We start from the raw sequence: 14,475 nt of genomic DNA on the forward strand, positions 1-14,475 counted from the left end.
TGGATCGTGATGGTGTACAGGGATATGGGGATGAGACAGGAGATTGGCACTAGATAATAGATCTGGACTAGATAATAGAGCTGGTGCAGCCGTGATGGGATGAATTGCCACCATTTGCACCAAAATAATAAATAATATTTCTGTGATTCAATGATGGCAGGCGGTTTCCAGAATATCCATGCAAAAGACAAAGGTGAAGCATTTTTATACATCTTCAACCAAAAAGTACTGATTGATCATCCATCTCTCCTCCTGAGGTGCACACAATACCAAGAAATGGCTGAAGGCACTGGATGCTGTAAAGGCTTTGGGTCCTAACAACATCCCAGCAAAAAATTACCAAAGATGTATGCTCGAACACTAGCCAGAGACCTAGTCAAGCTGTTCAGAATAGCTACAATGCTTTCATCTATCAGACAATGTGAAAAATTGCCCTAGTATGCCCTGCACACAAAAAAGCAGGCCAACTCCAATTCAGTCAATTACAACCACATCAAACTACTCTCGATCATCAGAAGATGGAATGGGTTGTCAACAGAATTTCACTGATAAATCACTAATAAAAACATAATTCACTGATAAATCTGTTCACTGATTCTCAGTTTGGATTCTACCAAGACTACTGGGCTCCAGCTATCATTGCAGTCTTAATCATAGAATGGACAAGAGCTAAACTCCAGAGGTGAGGTAGGAGTGACTACACTTGATGTCAGGACAAAATTTGATCATGGGTACTATGTAGGAACCCTGGTGAAACTAAGACATATAAAATTAGTGGGTAAACCTCCCACTCACTGAAATCATACCTACCACAAAAGGAAGAAGGAAGGAGGACAATTATTTAGCCCCAGATCATTGTTGCAGGAGATCGTCAGGCTAAATGTTTTCTAATCACCTGTTCAGCAAATATTATTACACATCTCTGGAACAGATTGGGAGTGAATCCAGGCCTCCTCGTTCGGAGCTAGGGACACTAACCCAGTGCCACAAGAACTTAATTTATCTGAATACAGGCAAAATTAACTGCAGCTTTGTGTGAGCAAGAACCCAGAGTAAACACTGCTATTAATTTGGTGATAATTGATAATCATATAGAAAAATGATCACAGCATGGTTGGTATGGAAGGGGAAAAAACTGGTGTTGAAAGGGCTTTCACAGTTTTATTCCACACTTATCTCACTATCTAGAGTTGACACCTTGAGCTCAAATGGAAAGATTTGATAACTGGATTATTCCCAGCAGCAACATCCCAGAGTGTGCAATGAGCACAAAAATCAACAGGTTTTCTCAAGCTAAAATAAAGGTTTAAATTTAGAAATAGGCCGAGAACAATTGAAAATTATAAATAATTATTTCATCTTCTGATATGCTGGTGAGCTCAGTAAGAGAAAAGGTCAGAAGGAGTTAGTCAAGGAGCTTGTTATTGCTAAAGAGAGTGCTTAAAACAAAAACATAGAACAGCAATTACATCATGTCCACCTTTGGATGTGTTTCTCATTCACAGTGAAATCATTTCACTCAACACTGATGAGAAGTCGATCCTGTGATTTACTTGAACCACCTGACTGCATAGAACAACAGCTGTTCTCACATAAGTGCCAACCCCCCAAAAAAAATCCTTTTTGTATTAACTTTGAAGGGCTTTAAATGTACTCACATGGGAATTACCACCTTCCCAATCATAGCTCAACATGTATCCCAACAGGATGCCATTAATTTCTTCCTCCGGAGGTCCAGCCCATTCAACAGTCAATAAGGAATCACTCACTAGTATGCTGACATTGTGAGGGGGAGCTGTTGGGACTGTAAAGGAAAGAAATGCATGAGTCATCTCATCTTCAAACTGCTCGTATATTACTGCACTTAACAATTTCCTATGTATAAAGAACAAACAGCGTAGAGAACACAGCGTTATTATCCCAAAGGAATATGTGGTACAAATTGCTGGAGGGCTGCCTGTGGAGGGGATGTTGGGTTTGGGGTTGAGTTCCACGGTGGTATTAGTGCTGGTGAGAAGGGGAAAGGGCAATTTGGTGATGTCTAATCAGATCGATTGTTCAAATGTGCAAGCTGCCATGGCATATTTAAGTAAGCTAAAACAACACAGGATTTTTTTGGGCAACTACTGAAATAGAAGTTGGATACAGAAAGAATATTTCCAGTTGTAGGGAAGAGAATAACTAAAGGCCATCAGTATAAGATAGTCACCAAGAAATATGAAAGAGAATTATTCCTCATCACATCAAAGCTATCTCCCCATCCCTCCATCTCCCACCACCTCACCTCCATTTGAAACAAGGACAAATGATTTGACAGATTTACAATTTCGCTGACAGAAATGAATGGGCAGCAACTTATATTTTATAAAGCAGTGATTTTGGCTTCATAACACGATGGTGAGACTAGTGAGGGGAAACATTACATCAAAAATAAGGAGAAGAGGAAGAGTTCAATTGTGCTCCATCATTTTATAAGCTCACGTCTGATCCTTTGCCTCAACTCCACTTTCCCCACATGGTGTCCTTATCTCTTGATCACTTTAAAGTCAAGAAATCTAATTATCTCAAGTCTGAAAATACCAACAAGGAATATCCATCGTTCTCTCAGACAGAGAATTTTAAACATTCACAACTCTTTGAGGAAAGAAATTTCTCCATATCACAACTTTAAGTGGCCAACTAATCTAGTGAACTTTTGAATTTGATTTGATTTATTATTGTCACATAGCAAGATACAGTGAAAAGTATTGTTTTGCGTGCTAGCCAGACAAATCATTCCTTACATAAGTACATCAGGGTACTGGAATATAGTGTTACAGCTACAGAGAAAGCTCAGAGAACCTCTAACGTACAAGAGCTCCGTTCATAAATCATTTAACAGCGGGGAAGAAGCTCTTTTTAAGTTTGCCAGCACTGCTTTCATTGTCACTACATCCACTTTTTCAGAATCTTAAGATGTAGATTATTAGATTTAACAGATGTCAACTTGTAGTCTCATTAATTTCTGCTGAACTTTACTTTAAAAAAACTAATATCAACTACTCATTAGACCATACCCACTCCACCCCCTTTCCCTACACCGGCCCCAATCTTCACTGTTACTAATACAATGTTTGTATTTTCTATATAAAAGCAGAAGATAATTATTTAGCTTCTCTGGTAATTCCTTATGTCCTATCGTAACTTCTCTTGTCGGCCCTCACCATTTGCTATGACTAACTTCTCCAATTAATGTTTGATGGTGACTTTTGAAAATGGAAGAGATGTAGATATGCGAAAGGCCTTAACAACAAAGGAAATCTCAAAAAAAAACCTTACCTCCTTCCACTGTTCTGGCCTGGACAGCAGAACAGTGCTTTGACCATCCAACTTCATTCTTACAAGAAACACAGATACTGTAGGATGTCATGGCTTGTAGCTGAAGGATCCCATACTCATAAGGTGGAACTGTAGTTTGATAGTTAAGCACTGGACTGGTCTCGTTTTCAGCATCTTCAACTTTCTTAACCTGATCATAGAAACATAGAGCAAATACATTCTAACATAAAGGACTTGTTGAATTCACTGCACTGAGGGCACATATAGGCATAAAATCTAGGTGAGAGGTGACAAGTATATTGCTTAGATAGTGAGTTATAATGTAAAAATGCACTGCCTGAAACATTGGTGGAAGCAGATTCAACTAACTATTAAAAGGCATGTAGATTTATACCAACAGGAGGAGAGTAGAAGTGTGGGACTCATTCGACATCTGCTGTAAAGAGTCAGAAGAAACAGAAAAGATAGAATAGCCTTCTTCCATGCATCATAACAAGACCATCTACAATGCTATGACATTGTACATAATTCACGAACAATAAAGCGCAACAACAAAAACTACAAGTTATATAGTGTCTTGAACAATCCTTTATTTTGGAACACACTTGGAGTAGTGAGAAAATTAGTGCAAGTGACTGAAAGTGATTTTGAAGAACCTCTTGAGGGTGGGATGAGAGAAGTCCTGGGGAAGCACGCAGGGAGAGAATTAGAAAGTGCAGGGTTCACTTACAGATTCTTAAACTTCTAATGCTGAATATTTTGATAAATAGAAATGTAGCCAATTAAAGTATTTTGCCAGTAAACAAAATAATTCACTAGCGGTATTTTGGATGTCACTTGTCAGGCACACCACTGCTCACAAGTATATGTGACAGTAAATAATTTGAATTAACAAGCTTCATATCATCACATAATTTAAAAAAAACTTTCACTTGAACAATAATGAAAAAATCAATCTTGGTTCCAGCAAAATAAAATCTCATTCTTATATACCCCTTATAAATATTTTATTTTTTGTTCATGGGATGTGGATATCGCTGGCAAGGTCAGTGTTTATTGGCCATCTCGAATTGTCTGGGTGAGGGTGAACTGTTGTTTTGAACTAATGCAGCCCACTTGGTGCAAGTAGACCCACAAATGATGTTAGGGAAGGAGTTCCAGGATTTTGACCTACTCATTTGACTGTTGTCATTTACTATTGGAATTCAAATAAAACATCAATAGACCATGGAATTCCCATTCCTGTTATCTGTGTGCTTGATTATTCCAACAATCATGCAGTAGCCTGCTATCCTCATTCCCAATACCTATGTGCTCAACCAGCCCTAATCTCATTAAATGTGTGTGTCATACTGGGGAATGGCTGGGATATAAAACCGTATGAATTTTATTGGAGACAAAGGCAAAGATAGAGGCGGGTATGCCTGAGCAGACCGGGTTCTGTAGGAATACTGGTGAATGAAACTGGGGATGTGAGCGTAGCTAGCTAAGCCAGCACTGCTGACTTTGAAAGATGGGGGTGAGCCACTGCTTTCGATCTGGTGCACATAATTCCAAGGTTCTTTTAGGAAGGAAATCAAACTCCTCGAATTCCCCTTCCTAACAGTAAACTGGGAGTACCCACACCAGATGGACTGCAGATGTTCAAAGCAACCATTCACCTCTACCTTTTCCAGGGCTAATGGGCAACAAATGTTGGCCTTCCCTGAGATATCCATAATGCTTGAAAGAATAAGTTAAAAACGGCATTGCGGCAATTACTGCAGAATCATTGAAGATACAGCACAGGAGGAGGCAATCCAAAGCTTAGTGTTTGTGCCAACATTTGAAAGAGCTAAGCCAACTAAGTTGACTACACTGTCTTTTTCCGGTACCTCTGGAATATTTCTCCTTTCAAGTTTTTGTCCAATTTCCTTTTGAAAGTTACTATTAAATCTCCTCCCACCATCCTTTCAGGCAATGCATCCAGACCAAAACTGGATGCATAAAAAATTATACATGTTGTTTATTTTTCTTTTACTAATCTCCTTAATCATTGTCCTTTGGTTACTGATACTTCTGTGACTGGAAACGTTTCCCTTCATTTACTTCAAAGGCAGTCATGATTCAGAAATCCACATCTGCTTAACCAGTTCTCCTCTGAGAACACTAATTCCAGTTTCCATCAGAGAAGTAGGTGCAAATGTTCACATCAGAGTACCCGAACAGTAATTCTTACACTCAAAATCTTTGCAGTTACACAAGAATAACATTGACTCAATATACGTTCACTCCTATCTGCATCGTTTGTGTATTCTGGAAGAAATAAGTGTTGTACATTTCACAGATCAGACTGGATATTAGCCAAAATCTGACATTAGCTCTTACAAAACTGCTCAGTGGTCAGCAGAGCATTCTGAGGTTTGTTTTGAAATTAATATACAATCCCCAGTGGAGGGGATACCATCAGAAGGTGGTTAAATATAGACAACAATCCATTAAGTAATGACCACAAACACAAGCTGATTCTGCAATCCTTGACAGGAGAAACTGGGATTACCTTCTGTAATCCTATTTATTGTGACGAATCTGGGCAACAAAACTGAAGTAAATGCTCAGTGTTCGGAATTCTTTATGCTCAATTTACGAAAGAAGTTAATCAAATGCAAAAGGAGCAAGTGTTTGTGAGAAAAAATATACAATGATTAGTTAGGATATAGAATGCACTACCTGGAAATAAATTCAGGTTCAACTGAGGCATCCAAGAGGGCATTGCATGATTATTTAGTTAGAAATAGTTTGCAAGGGTATGGGGGATAAACAGAAGATTCGCATTAGGTAATGAAGCTTGTTTAAAGAGCAGTTTGGCACAACTTGCCAAACAGCCTCCTTCTGCACCATAACAATTATGTGATTCTGTGATATTGACAGTCTTCTCCTGTCAGAAGACTTCACTATGGTGCTGCAACTTTCCTGGATCTCTGAGTACCCCACCCCTTTAACTTCAGTGGAAGTTTAGGTGAAAAATCACCCAGGGCTGGCAAATGCTCACTGCTGTCCAATGGCCCCTGTTAGAAACTGCAATGGACCTTACAGGAGTATAAAATTATAATCACACAATTACAGTTCCTGCCACAATGGTCACAAAAAGACAAAATAGCCACTTCAGTAAAAGAGGAAGCCGCGTCCACTCAGAATTCAACACCTTCAACAGGAGAGGGGTAAGAGAGCACATTGGAAAAACAAACTTCTTAGGAATGTGTTGTGGAAGATGGTGAAAATCAGAAAATCAGAATGATGGAGCAAACCTGATTTTCCTCTTTTAAAGTGAGCAATTACTGCCATTCTTTTCTTTTGGCAGATAAAATACTTCTGGTGTCAAATCGGTCATGAGTTATTACACATTTCAGACCACTGGATTTGCAATCCTTAAAAGTCAACGGCCTGTTCAAGCGAATTAAGAATCTGTTTTGGCTTTACATTTGCTGAATCATGCATACTGCAAAGTCACAGCCAACAAGCTGCAGCCCACAGGTAATAATGAGGAAAACTGCCAAGATCTGACACATCTGCTTGTGAGTCACAGAAGAGCAATTGGTCTAAATCAGCATATTATTATTCTCTGCAATCATTCAGTCCCTGCAGGAACTGCACTGTAAGATAAGTTAAATTTACCTGGAATAGGCAAGTGTTGAGTGAGGAGTATCCATCAAAGCCAGGCTCCCATGAAACTACAACAGTGTGCGCTGTTTGGTTCTTAATCTGTAGGTTCATCGGTGCATGTGGGATGTCTAAGACAAAAAAAGTTATAGCACGTTATTGCACTTGTTGAAGATGATGTATATTTTGATGCACAATGCAGCTTCCTTCCCATTATAAATCCACCAGATTAAAACATTGCATTGCTCCTGCTTTTGGGGAGGGCTCACGATTTGCAACAAACCTGTGCACAATCGTGACGAAGCAGGCAGCTGTCTTCTGTCTTGCCTCTTAAACAATAATAGCATTCAGCCAAGCTGCTGGCTGGTTGGAAACTCAAATGGGGTCCCAGCGGTCGGCCAGACTAGCATGTGTTCATCCAGCCTGCACCTCTTAAAAGGTAAGTTGGTTTCCACTGAAATTACTAGAGACTGTCGTCGAAGTGGCCGTGAGAAGTTGGATACCAAAATGGAACAACAGCCAAGAGAAGGAGCTTCCAGTTTCTTGAATGCAGCACTCAAAGTCTAAGTTGAGGAGGCCAACAGCAGAAGACTGGCTGTTCTTCTGCGGAAGGCCAAGAAGCACTCAAGAAAAAGAGCCTTCATCATTCCCCCATCTGGAGACCTAGCAGTTCAGACCTAACGTGTAGAACACCCACCTCTCATTGTCTCCATATACCTCCTGCTCCCACAGGCACATCATTCGAATGCATTGAAACAGACATTGTCATTCTTTGCTCTCTCTTGAAGAGTAATGTGGCCCATAACCATAGAATCAATAATAGAGGTGTACCTACGTCACTAAAACCCGCAAGGAGACTCATTCTGTGTCATTGAGCCAACTGTGATAGTGACAGTTTAATTTGGTACCGCCAAGGTCATGCAGCATGACGGGAAATTCACTCCAATGCTCTTAATCAAATTTCACCTCATGCAGTTATCTGACATAGAAATAGGTATTGAGATTGAACCTTTTGCTTTCATCTCACACACTCCTCCCTTACCCTACTAACTTTGTGTTTCCAGATATACAGGGACTGCTATTTGACCAGCCAGTGCAGTTACCTGAGGCAAGGCAAGAGCTGCTACATCAGGTAGAAGCATCACGACTTGATCTGACATTTGCAGCCATCATCTGAGATACTGGTACAGCACGTAGCTGATAATGCAGGATAAAGTCATGATCTATATGTGATGAGTCACCAGACACAAGTGGGCTGCAAGCCAGGCATATTTTTGGGCCGGCTTCTCACAACATGAGGTCACAGATGAGTTATGTTACTTGGGGCTCAAGAGAGGATTTCATGGGGCCTACAGGACAATGTTGTAAATATGCACACACAGATGCTTAGTGCATTAGCAGATAGCACCTTGTTCCTGTCAAGGACAATAGTAGAGTCAGGACCAAGCAAGGCACAGGGCATCATGCAGAAGTTGAAGCCCATCCATTCAGGCGTAGAAGTGGTGGCAAATTCCATGCTTGAGGATGAATTGTGATGAAGCATCTGACAGCCACTGTATCACAGACAGCAATCACCTAATGTTTCAGTGCTGTACTGGAAGTTCAGATGGGATCAAGAGGCTCAGATTGATGCTATCATCCCAGTGCTTAAAGCAGCAGTGTATTTACAAATAAAACCATCAGACAGTCTTCAACCTGGAACTGCGGTAACAATACAGCTGACCACTTTACAGTAACCTTGCTGAGAACACATACATGTGTATTTGAGGTGAAGACAGTCTCAGAACTGGGTTGTAATGAAAGATCATCAACCACAACAGATAATTCTGTTTCTCTCTTAACAATTGATGTTGACCCGTTCATTATTGCCACAAACGTGTTTTCATTACAGACCCAACTGTGATGCCTTATGTTGTTGAACAGTCATGCCAGGTTCATGCATGAAGAGCTGACTAATGTTCAACTCCATTTTTGGTGGAGCTTCCACCTCGTTACCTTTGCAATGTTGATCAATATCATCATGACCATGGTCAATTTTCCTAATGTTCACTTCACTTGTCATCCCATCTCTGCTTTCCATAAACCTGAACTAACCTTAAATCCATATGCAATGCACCATTGTTTCTGTCTTCACCAAATTCCATTAAATCTCTCCATTCTCTCACTTCACCTTACTTACTGAATCTTTTCCGGCCAATTATCTCAATCCACACTGACTGTTTGGGTCCATACTCCCTAGGCTCTAAACAAAAGGTTGCTCTTTTGACCATGATGCCTGTTCCCTCTGCACCACCCTTCCATATTCACTTTGCTTTTTTACCTCCCTCACTGTCTTCAATAGCTTCCTAAATAAAAGCTCTTTCTAATTCCAATTAATGGGAGAATACTGAGAGTTTGACAGAAGGTGAGGGAAATTAATAACAAAAGAACATTAGAAATAGCAGAAGCAGTAGGCCATTTGTCCCCTCAAACCTGCTTTGCCATTCAACAATATTTCAACTGATCTGCTCTAAACCTCAGCTCCTCTTTTGTGCCGGCTCCTCATAGCCCTCAATTCCCTGACAATTTAAAAATCCATCCACCTCATCTTTAAATACTTTGTAATGTAGCTTCCACAACTCTCTGGGTACAGAATTCCAAACATTCACCACCTGCTGAGACAAGAAATTCCTTCACACCTCAGTATATATGCATGACCCCTGATTTTGTAACAACATACCTCAGTTTTGATGTGGAGGGGCCAATGTTGGACTGGGGTGGACAAAGACTTCATCTGACGAAGGAGCAGTTGATCCAAAAGGTTGTGATTTCAAACAAACCTGTTGGACAATAACCTGGTGTCTTGTGACTTCTGCCCTGGTTTTGGGATTACCCTACACTGGAAACATCTTCTCAGCATTTACCCTGTCAAGCCCCCTCAGAATCCTGTCTGTTTCAATAATACCACCCCTCATTCTCCTTAACTCTAATGAATAAAGGCCTAACCTGATTAGCCCTTCTTGATAAATTAAGCCCTTCATCCCAAGAATCTGCCTAGTAAATTTCTTTTGAATGGCCTCCAATGCTAGTACATCCTTTTTCAAATACAGTGATCAAAACTCTAAACAGTACTCCAGGTGCTATTTTACCAACTCCACAGTTGGATGCAAACTTCCCTAATTTTAAACTACAAACTCCCTAACAATAAAGACAATTGATGTAAATGTCCACACATGGCTGATGGTAGCAGGACAAGTCAAGAAGGTGGTTGAAGCACGTAGAATCCTTTAATAGCCAAGATATAGAATATAAGAACAGGGAGGTTAAGCTGGAACTGTAACAATCATTACTTCGGCCATAACTTGAGCAATGTGAGTGGTTCTAGGGGTCATGTTATTACAGAAATAATGCAGAAGACAGGGTACAGAGGAAATTTACAAGGATGTTGCAGGACCGGATGATAAAAAAATTGAATAGGTTAGGTTTATTCGCCTTGCGAGAGAGAAGGCTGAGGGGAAATTTGATTGAGAGAGACTTGATTTGATTGAGATACACAGAAGTGTGAGGGCCTCGGATAGAGTGGACGTAAAGAGCCCATATCTCTTAGCAGAAAGGTCAATGACTGAGGACATTGATTTAAAGTGATTACTAGAAGGATTATTGAGAAGGTAAGGAGAAAGGTTTTCACTCACAGATGGTTGGGATCTGGACGTCACTGTTCAAGATAGCAGTCAAGGCTGAAACCTTTGACTCATTTCAACGGTGTCTGATGTGTGCAAACGCCATAACCTGCAGGACTATGGATCAAATGGTGGACAATGGGATCAGGCTAGGCGGCTTGTCTTTTTTTGTCCAGCACAGACAAGATGGGCCAAACGGGCTCTTCCTGTGCAATAAACTTACTAAGATTCTATCTTGCTCACCCAATCCTCTAAGTTTTTTTTTAAACTTCAGCTTGGTCTCCAATTCATTATTTTCAACGTGTTCCAAAGCATTCCTTTACAAGTAATAGAGGTACAAAGTGCTGTTGCTGTTGCAACAGTTCAGGGTAGCAACTGCCCGCAAAAATCAGACCCGAGAAAAATATTTTCTTTTAAGCTCTTTCAATGGGATGTGGGTGTTGCTGCCTAGGCCAGCCATTAGATGTCCATCCCAAATTTTCCTGCGCTTAACAATCACCCACACTGTTGTGGATCTGGAGTGAAATGTAGGCCAGATAAGGGGAAAATAGCAGAACTCCTTTTCTAAAAGGACATTAGTGAAGCAGGTGGGTTTTTAATACTGATCGGAGCTGGTTTCATGGTCACCATTACTGAGACTTGCTTTCAATTCCAGATTCAATTAGATGAATTGCTTAGCAAGAAAATGAAAGGTTATTGGCGATATGCAGGAATATGGAGTTGAGGTTAAAATCAGATTGGCCATGATTTTATTGAATGCTGGAGCAGGTTCAAAGGGCTCAATGGCCTCTTCTTATTCCTTGTTAGCATGTCCTAATGTTTGCAGTTTAATTCCAGCAGCTGCTGCAATGGAATTTGAGCAGCCTGGCCTCTGGATGACTAATTCAGTGTCATAACCACTACACCTCTGTCTCTCAATAATTGACAGTGCTTTCAAGAAAGCATGGCAAACAAACTTAGCTAAAGGTATGCAGTATAGACTATTAAATATAAACAGAGCAGTGTACTCCCTCACAGCAGAACTATACTGCCAGTCTAATTTTATCAGAGACTGTGTTTATTCATGTAGACAACAGTCCCACAGCGATTCTAAGTATGTTACAGCAATGGAAAGGGAGCAGCTCCAAGAAAACTTTTGACTGTGGTATTAAGATTAAATATTTAATAAGAAAAAACACAGTAATAGCCATTGGATGTGTTACATACCCTTGATGTTAACCTGGGCTTCCTTTGAAACTGCTACTCCTTTTGGATTGTGTGCTTCACAGCTATATCTCGTCCGTTCATTAATTCCTAAGTTGGAAAAATAAATAAGGACAAAATGAACGGAAGCTCCCTATGTAATACATCTTAAAAATCCCACAGTAGCAGCAAATATCAATAGAACTATTGTTTCATATGGGCAAGTTGAAACCAACTATTAAAACCTTTCTATTAAAAACCAGGAATTAAACTGTACATTTACTTGCATCAAAAGAAGAGATCCCAGTTACTTGCAAAATCCAGTTTTAAGGAATTGTCAGCTTTTCGGTTCCAAAAAATTTCTAAACTAACCAAGCCTGTCATTCAAGAAAGGTTGCACACCTGAAAACAGGGAAAAATAAAAATGTATTGGCCATAGATCCTTTTGCCACATTTTTTTTGTGTGCAACCCTGAGGAAAACAGAAAGGAAGAATCCGTATTTGTTAAACACACACAAGACATTTAGTCAACTCTCAATGGCCATCATATAGTCATGCATGAAGTATGAACGGTCAACAACCACCTATACAAACCTCGAGTCTGCTAATCCCTTGGAAGGTGGTACTCTTACAAATAGACATATGATGTACAGCGATTTTGGGAAATACACGCAGTTAATCTCGCCAAGGTGAAATGCCAAGAAAGCATCAATACCACCCCATGGGCTGTCTGAGGCCCTGAAAGGATAAGGTTGATTATTAATAGTTTAACCTACAATTTGCTTTCAAATAAATTTTTCTGTTGATATTTAGTCCTTGTTTTTCTCTCGTAAATATGTTGACTGGATACAATTCCTAGTAGCTGGTAATTTATACTGGTATGTGGCCTTGACAGGAAATAGCAGTGGAGGATGGGATGGCACTGCTGCCTCACAATGTCAGGGACCCGGGTTCGTTTCCAACTTTGGGTGACTGTGTGGAGTTTGCATGTTCTCCCATGTCTCCACTGGTTGCTTTGGTTTCTTCCCACAGTCCAAAGATATGCAGGTTAGGTGGACCGACCATGGTATGTATGGGGTCATGGAGGGGGTCTTTGTGGGATTCTCTTCAGAGGGCTAGTGCAGACTTGATGGGCTGAATGGCCTCTTTCTGCACTATAGGGATTCTATGTTTTGATCATAGATGGCACTTCAGCCAAACTCCATTCTGTCTTTATTTGGAACCTACATACAGGTAACTCAACCCCGAAGCACCAGACAGCAAAAGGGAAGAAGGAACTTCAGCTGTTGCTCTCCTTCCATATCTTAAAGGCACTGAGACTGATTATCTAAATGTTACTGCTACTCAGCTGAGAGGAGGAACCTCCACACAGACCTGGGATTGAAGCAAGGATCCTACTACTATTTATGCCTTGGCAATTCATTCAGTAAATCTGCTGAATCACTGGGGGAGTCACAACTGACAGTTTCATCCTAACATCAGGCTTAAAATTTCTAATAATGAAACTAACAACCAACAGTGACAAGAAATAATTTGCACTATAATTAAGCCCTATCCCCAAAAATTCCTTGCTCAGAGGAAGAACCTTTATTTTCTTGATTGTTGATATCCCTAATTCACACTTTGCAACTCTTCCTGAAACATATTTTGCTGATTTCTCATAGCCAGAGAAATCACAGAACTCCGTGGAAGAATGAGCGAAAATGCAATCAGTTGGCTTCAGACTTTGATACAAAATAGAACTCAAACACATATAGAGCCATGTATATTTTTCACAAAACCAATTACAAAAACTCACATAACTTGTTAACATGATTTCTATTCCTTCATAGAGTTTAATAGTTAAAGTTTTCATTGCTCTGTTACTCATCAGCAATCAGGTATGTGGATACTGATAAACCTCACAAACTCTGCATCACTAATCCATGTGATTCCATTACACACTGTTCACAATTATCTATACATCCATTTCTATGGACAGGAAGCCAGAGTAGTTGTGTGTTTTTATTATAATTTGTTATTCTCAGAATATGGTCATTGTTGGAAAAGTTGGCATTTTTTGTCGACGCTTAGTTAACCTGAGAAGGTAATGGCGTGCATCACAATTAAGATTAATCTGAGTGATTGCTGCAGGTTATGGTTTGCTAACACTTCAACCACTTAGGGTGGAACTGGAGTTACACACAGACAGGTTCATTGGCCTAAAGGACAATCCAAAAGCTTACAGACCATCTTAACTTTATGAGGTTAAGGAAGTCAAATCATGATGATAGAGGACAATAGTACCTTAGAAACTCAGAAAATGGGAGAAATTCAGCCTTTACTGGCTGCATTGTTAGCATTTCTTAAAAACTGAAGAACCAAAGTTCAAAATTACTAGTTTCACATTCATACATTTTCTCATGGAAAGGAAGTTCTTTTAATTGAGATTTTTCTTATAAAATGTAGACAGTCCAATTTGAATTCTAACACAGCCAATTTTATATGACCCATGGAAAATACACATCGCAAGAGCCTGTGGTTTTCCTGTGCAATTGTAGCTGGCTTCAGGAAAACTGAGATAGTAGGAACTGCAGATGCTGGAGAATCCGAGACAACAAGGTGCAGGGCTGGATGAACACAGCAGGCCAAGCAGCATCATAGGAGCAGAGAGGCTGACGTTTCGGGCCTAGACCCC

The 14,475-nt window shown here is 40.1% G+C and overlaps 1 protein-coding gene across 3 annotated transcripts in view; it reads right to left on the bottom strand.

Annotated features, from left to right (window-relative positions):
- Positions 1 to 1,549: 1,549 nt before the first annotated feature.
- Positions 1,550 to 14,475, bottom strand: part of LOC109935992 (tyrosine-protein kinase Mer-like) — a 54,134-nt gene continuing 41,208 nt past the window's right edge. For 2 of the 3 annotated variants that reach the window (XM_048597345.1, XM_020534611.2), the window contains exons 5-8: positions 11,823 to 11,909; positions 6,973 to 7,088; positions 3,319 to 3,508; positions 1,550 to 1,804 (exon numbers count right to left, since the gene is read on the bottom strand). In XM_048597345.1, coding sequence (XP_048453302.1) covers positions 1,629 to 1,804; positions 3,319 to 3,508; positions 6,973 to 7,088; positions 11,823 to 11,909 — 569 coding nt within the window. In that variant the 3' untranslated portion in view covers positions 1,550 to 1,628. The remainder of the gene's footprint in view (positions 1,805 to 3,318; positions 3,509 to 6,972; positions 7,089 to 11,822; positions 11,910 to 14,475) is intronic. The other variant, XM_048597346.1, reaches the window with a different exon arrangement.

Source organism: Rhincodon typus, chromosome 5, assembly GCF_021869965.1.
Source record: "Rhincodon typus isolate 14 chromosome 5, sRhiTyp1.1, whole genome shotgun sequence".
Lineage (NCBI taxonomy): Eukaryota > Metazoa > Chordata > Chondrichthyes > Orectolobiformes > Rhincodontidae > Rhincodon > Rhincodon typus.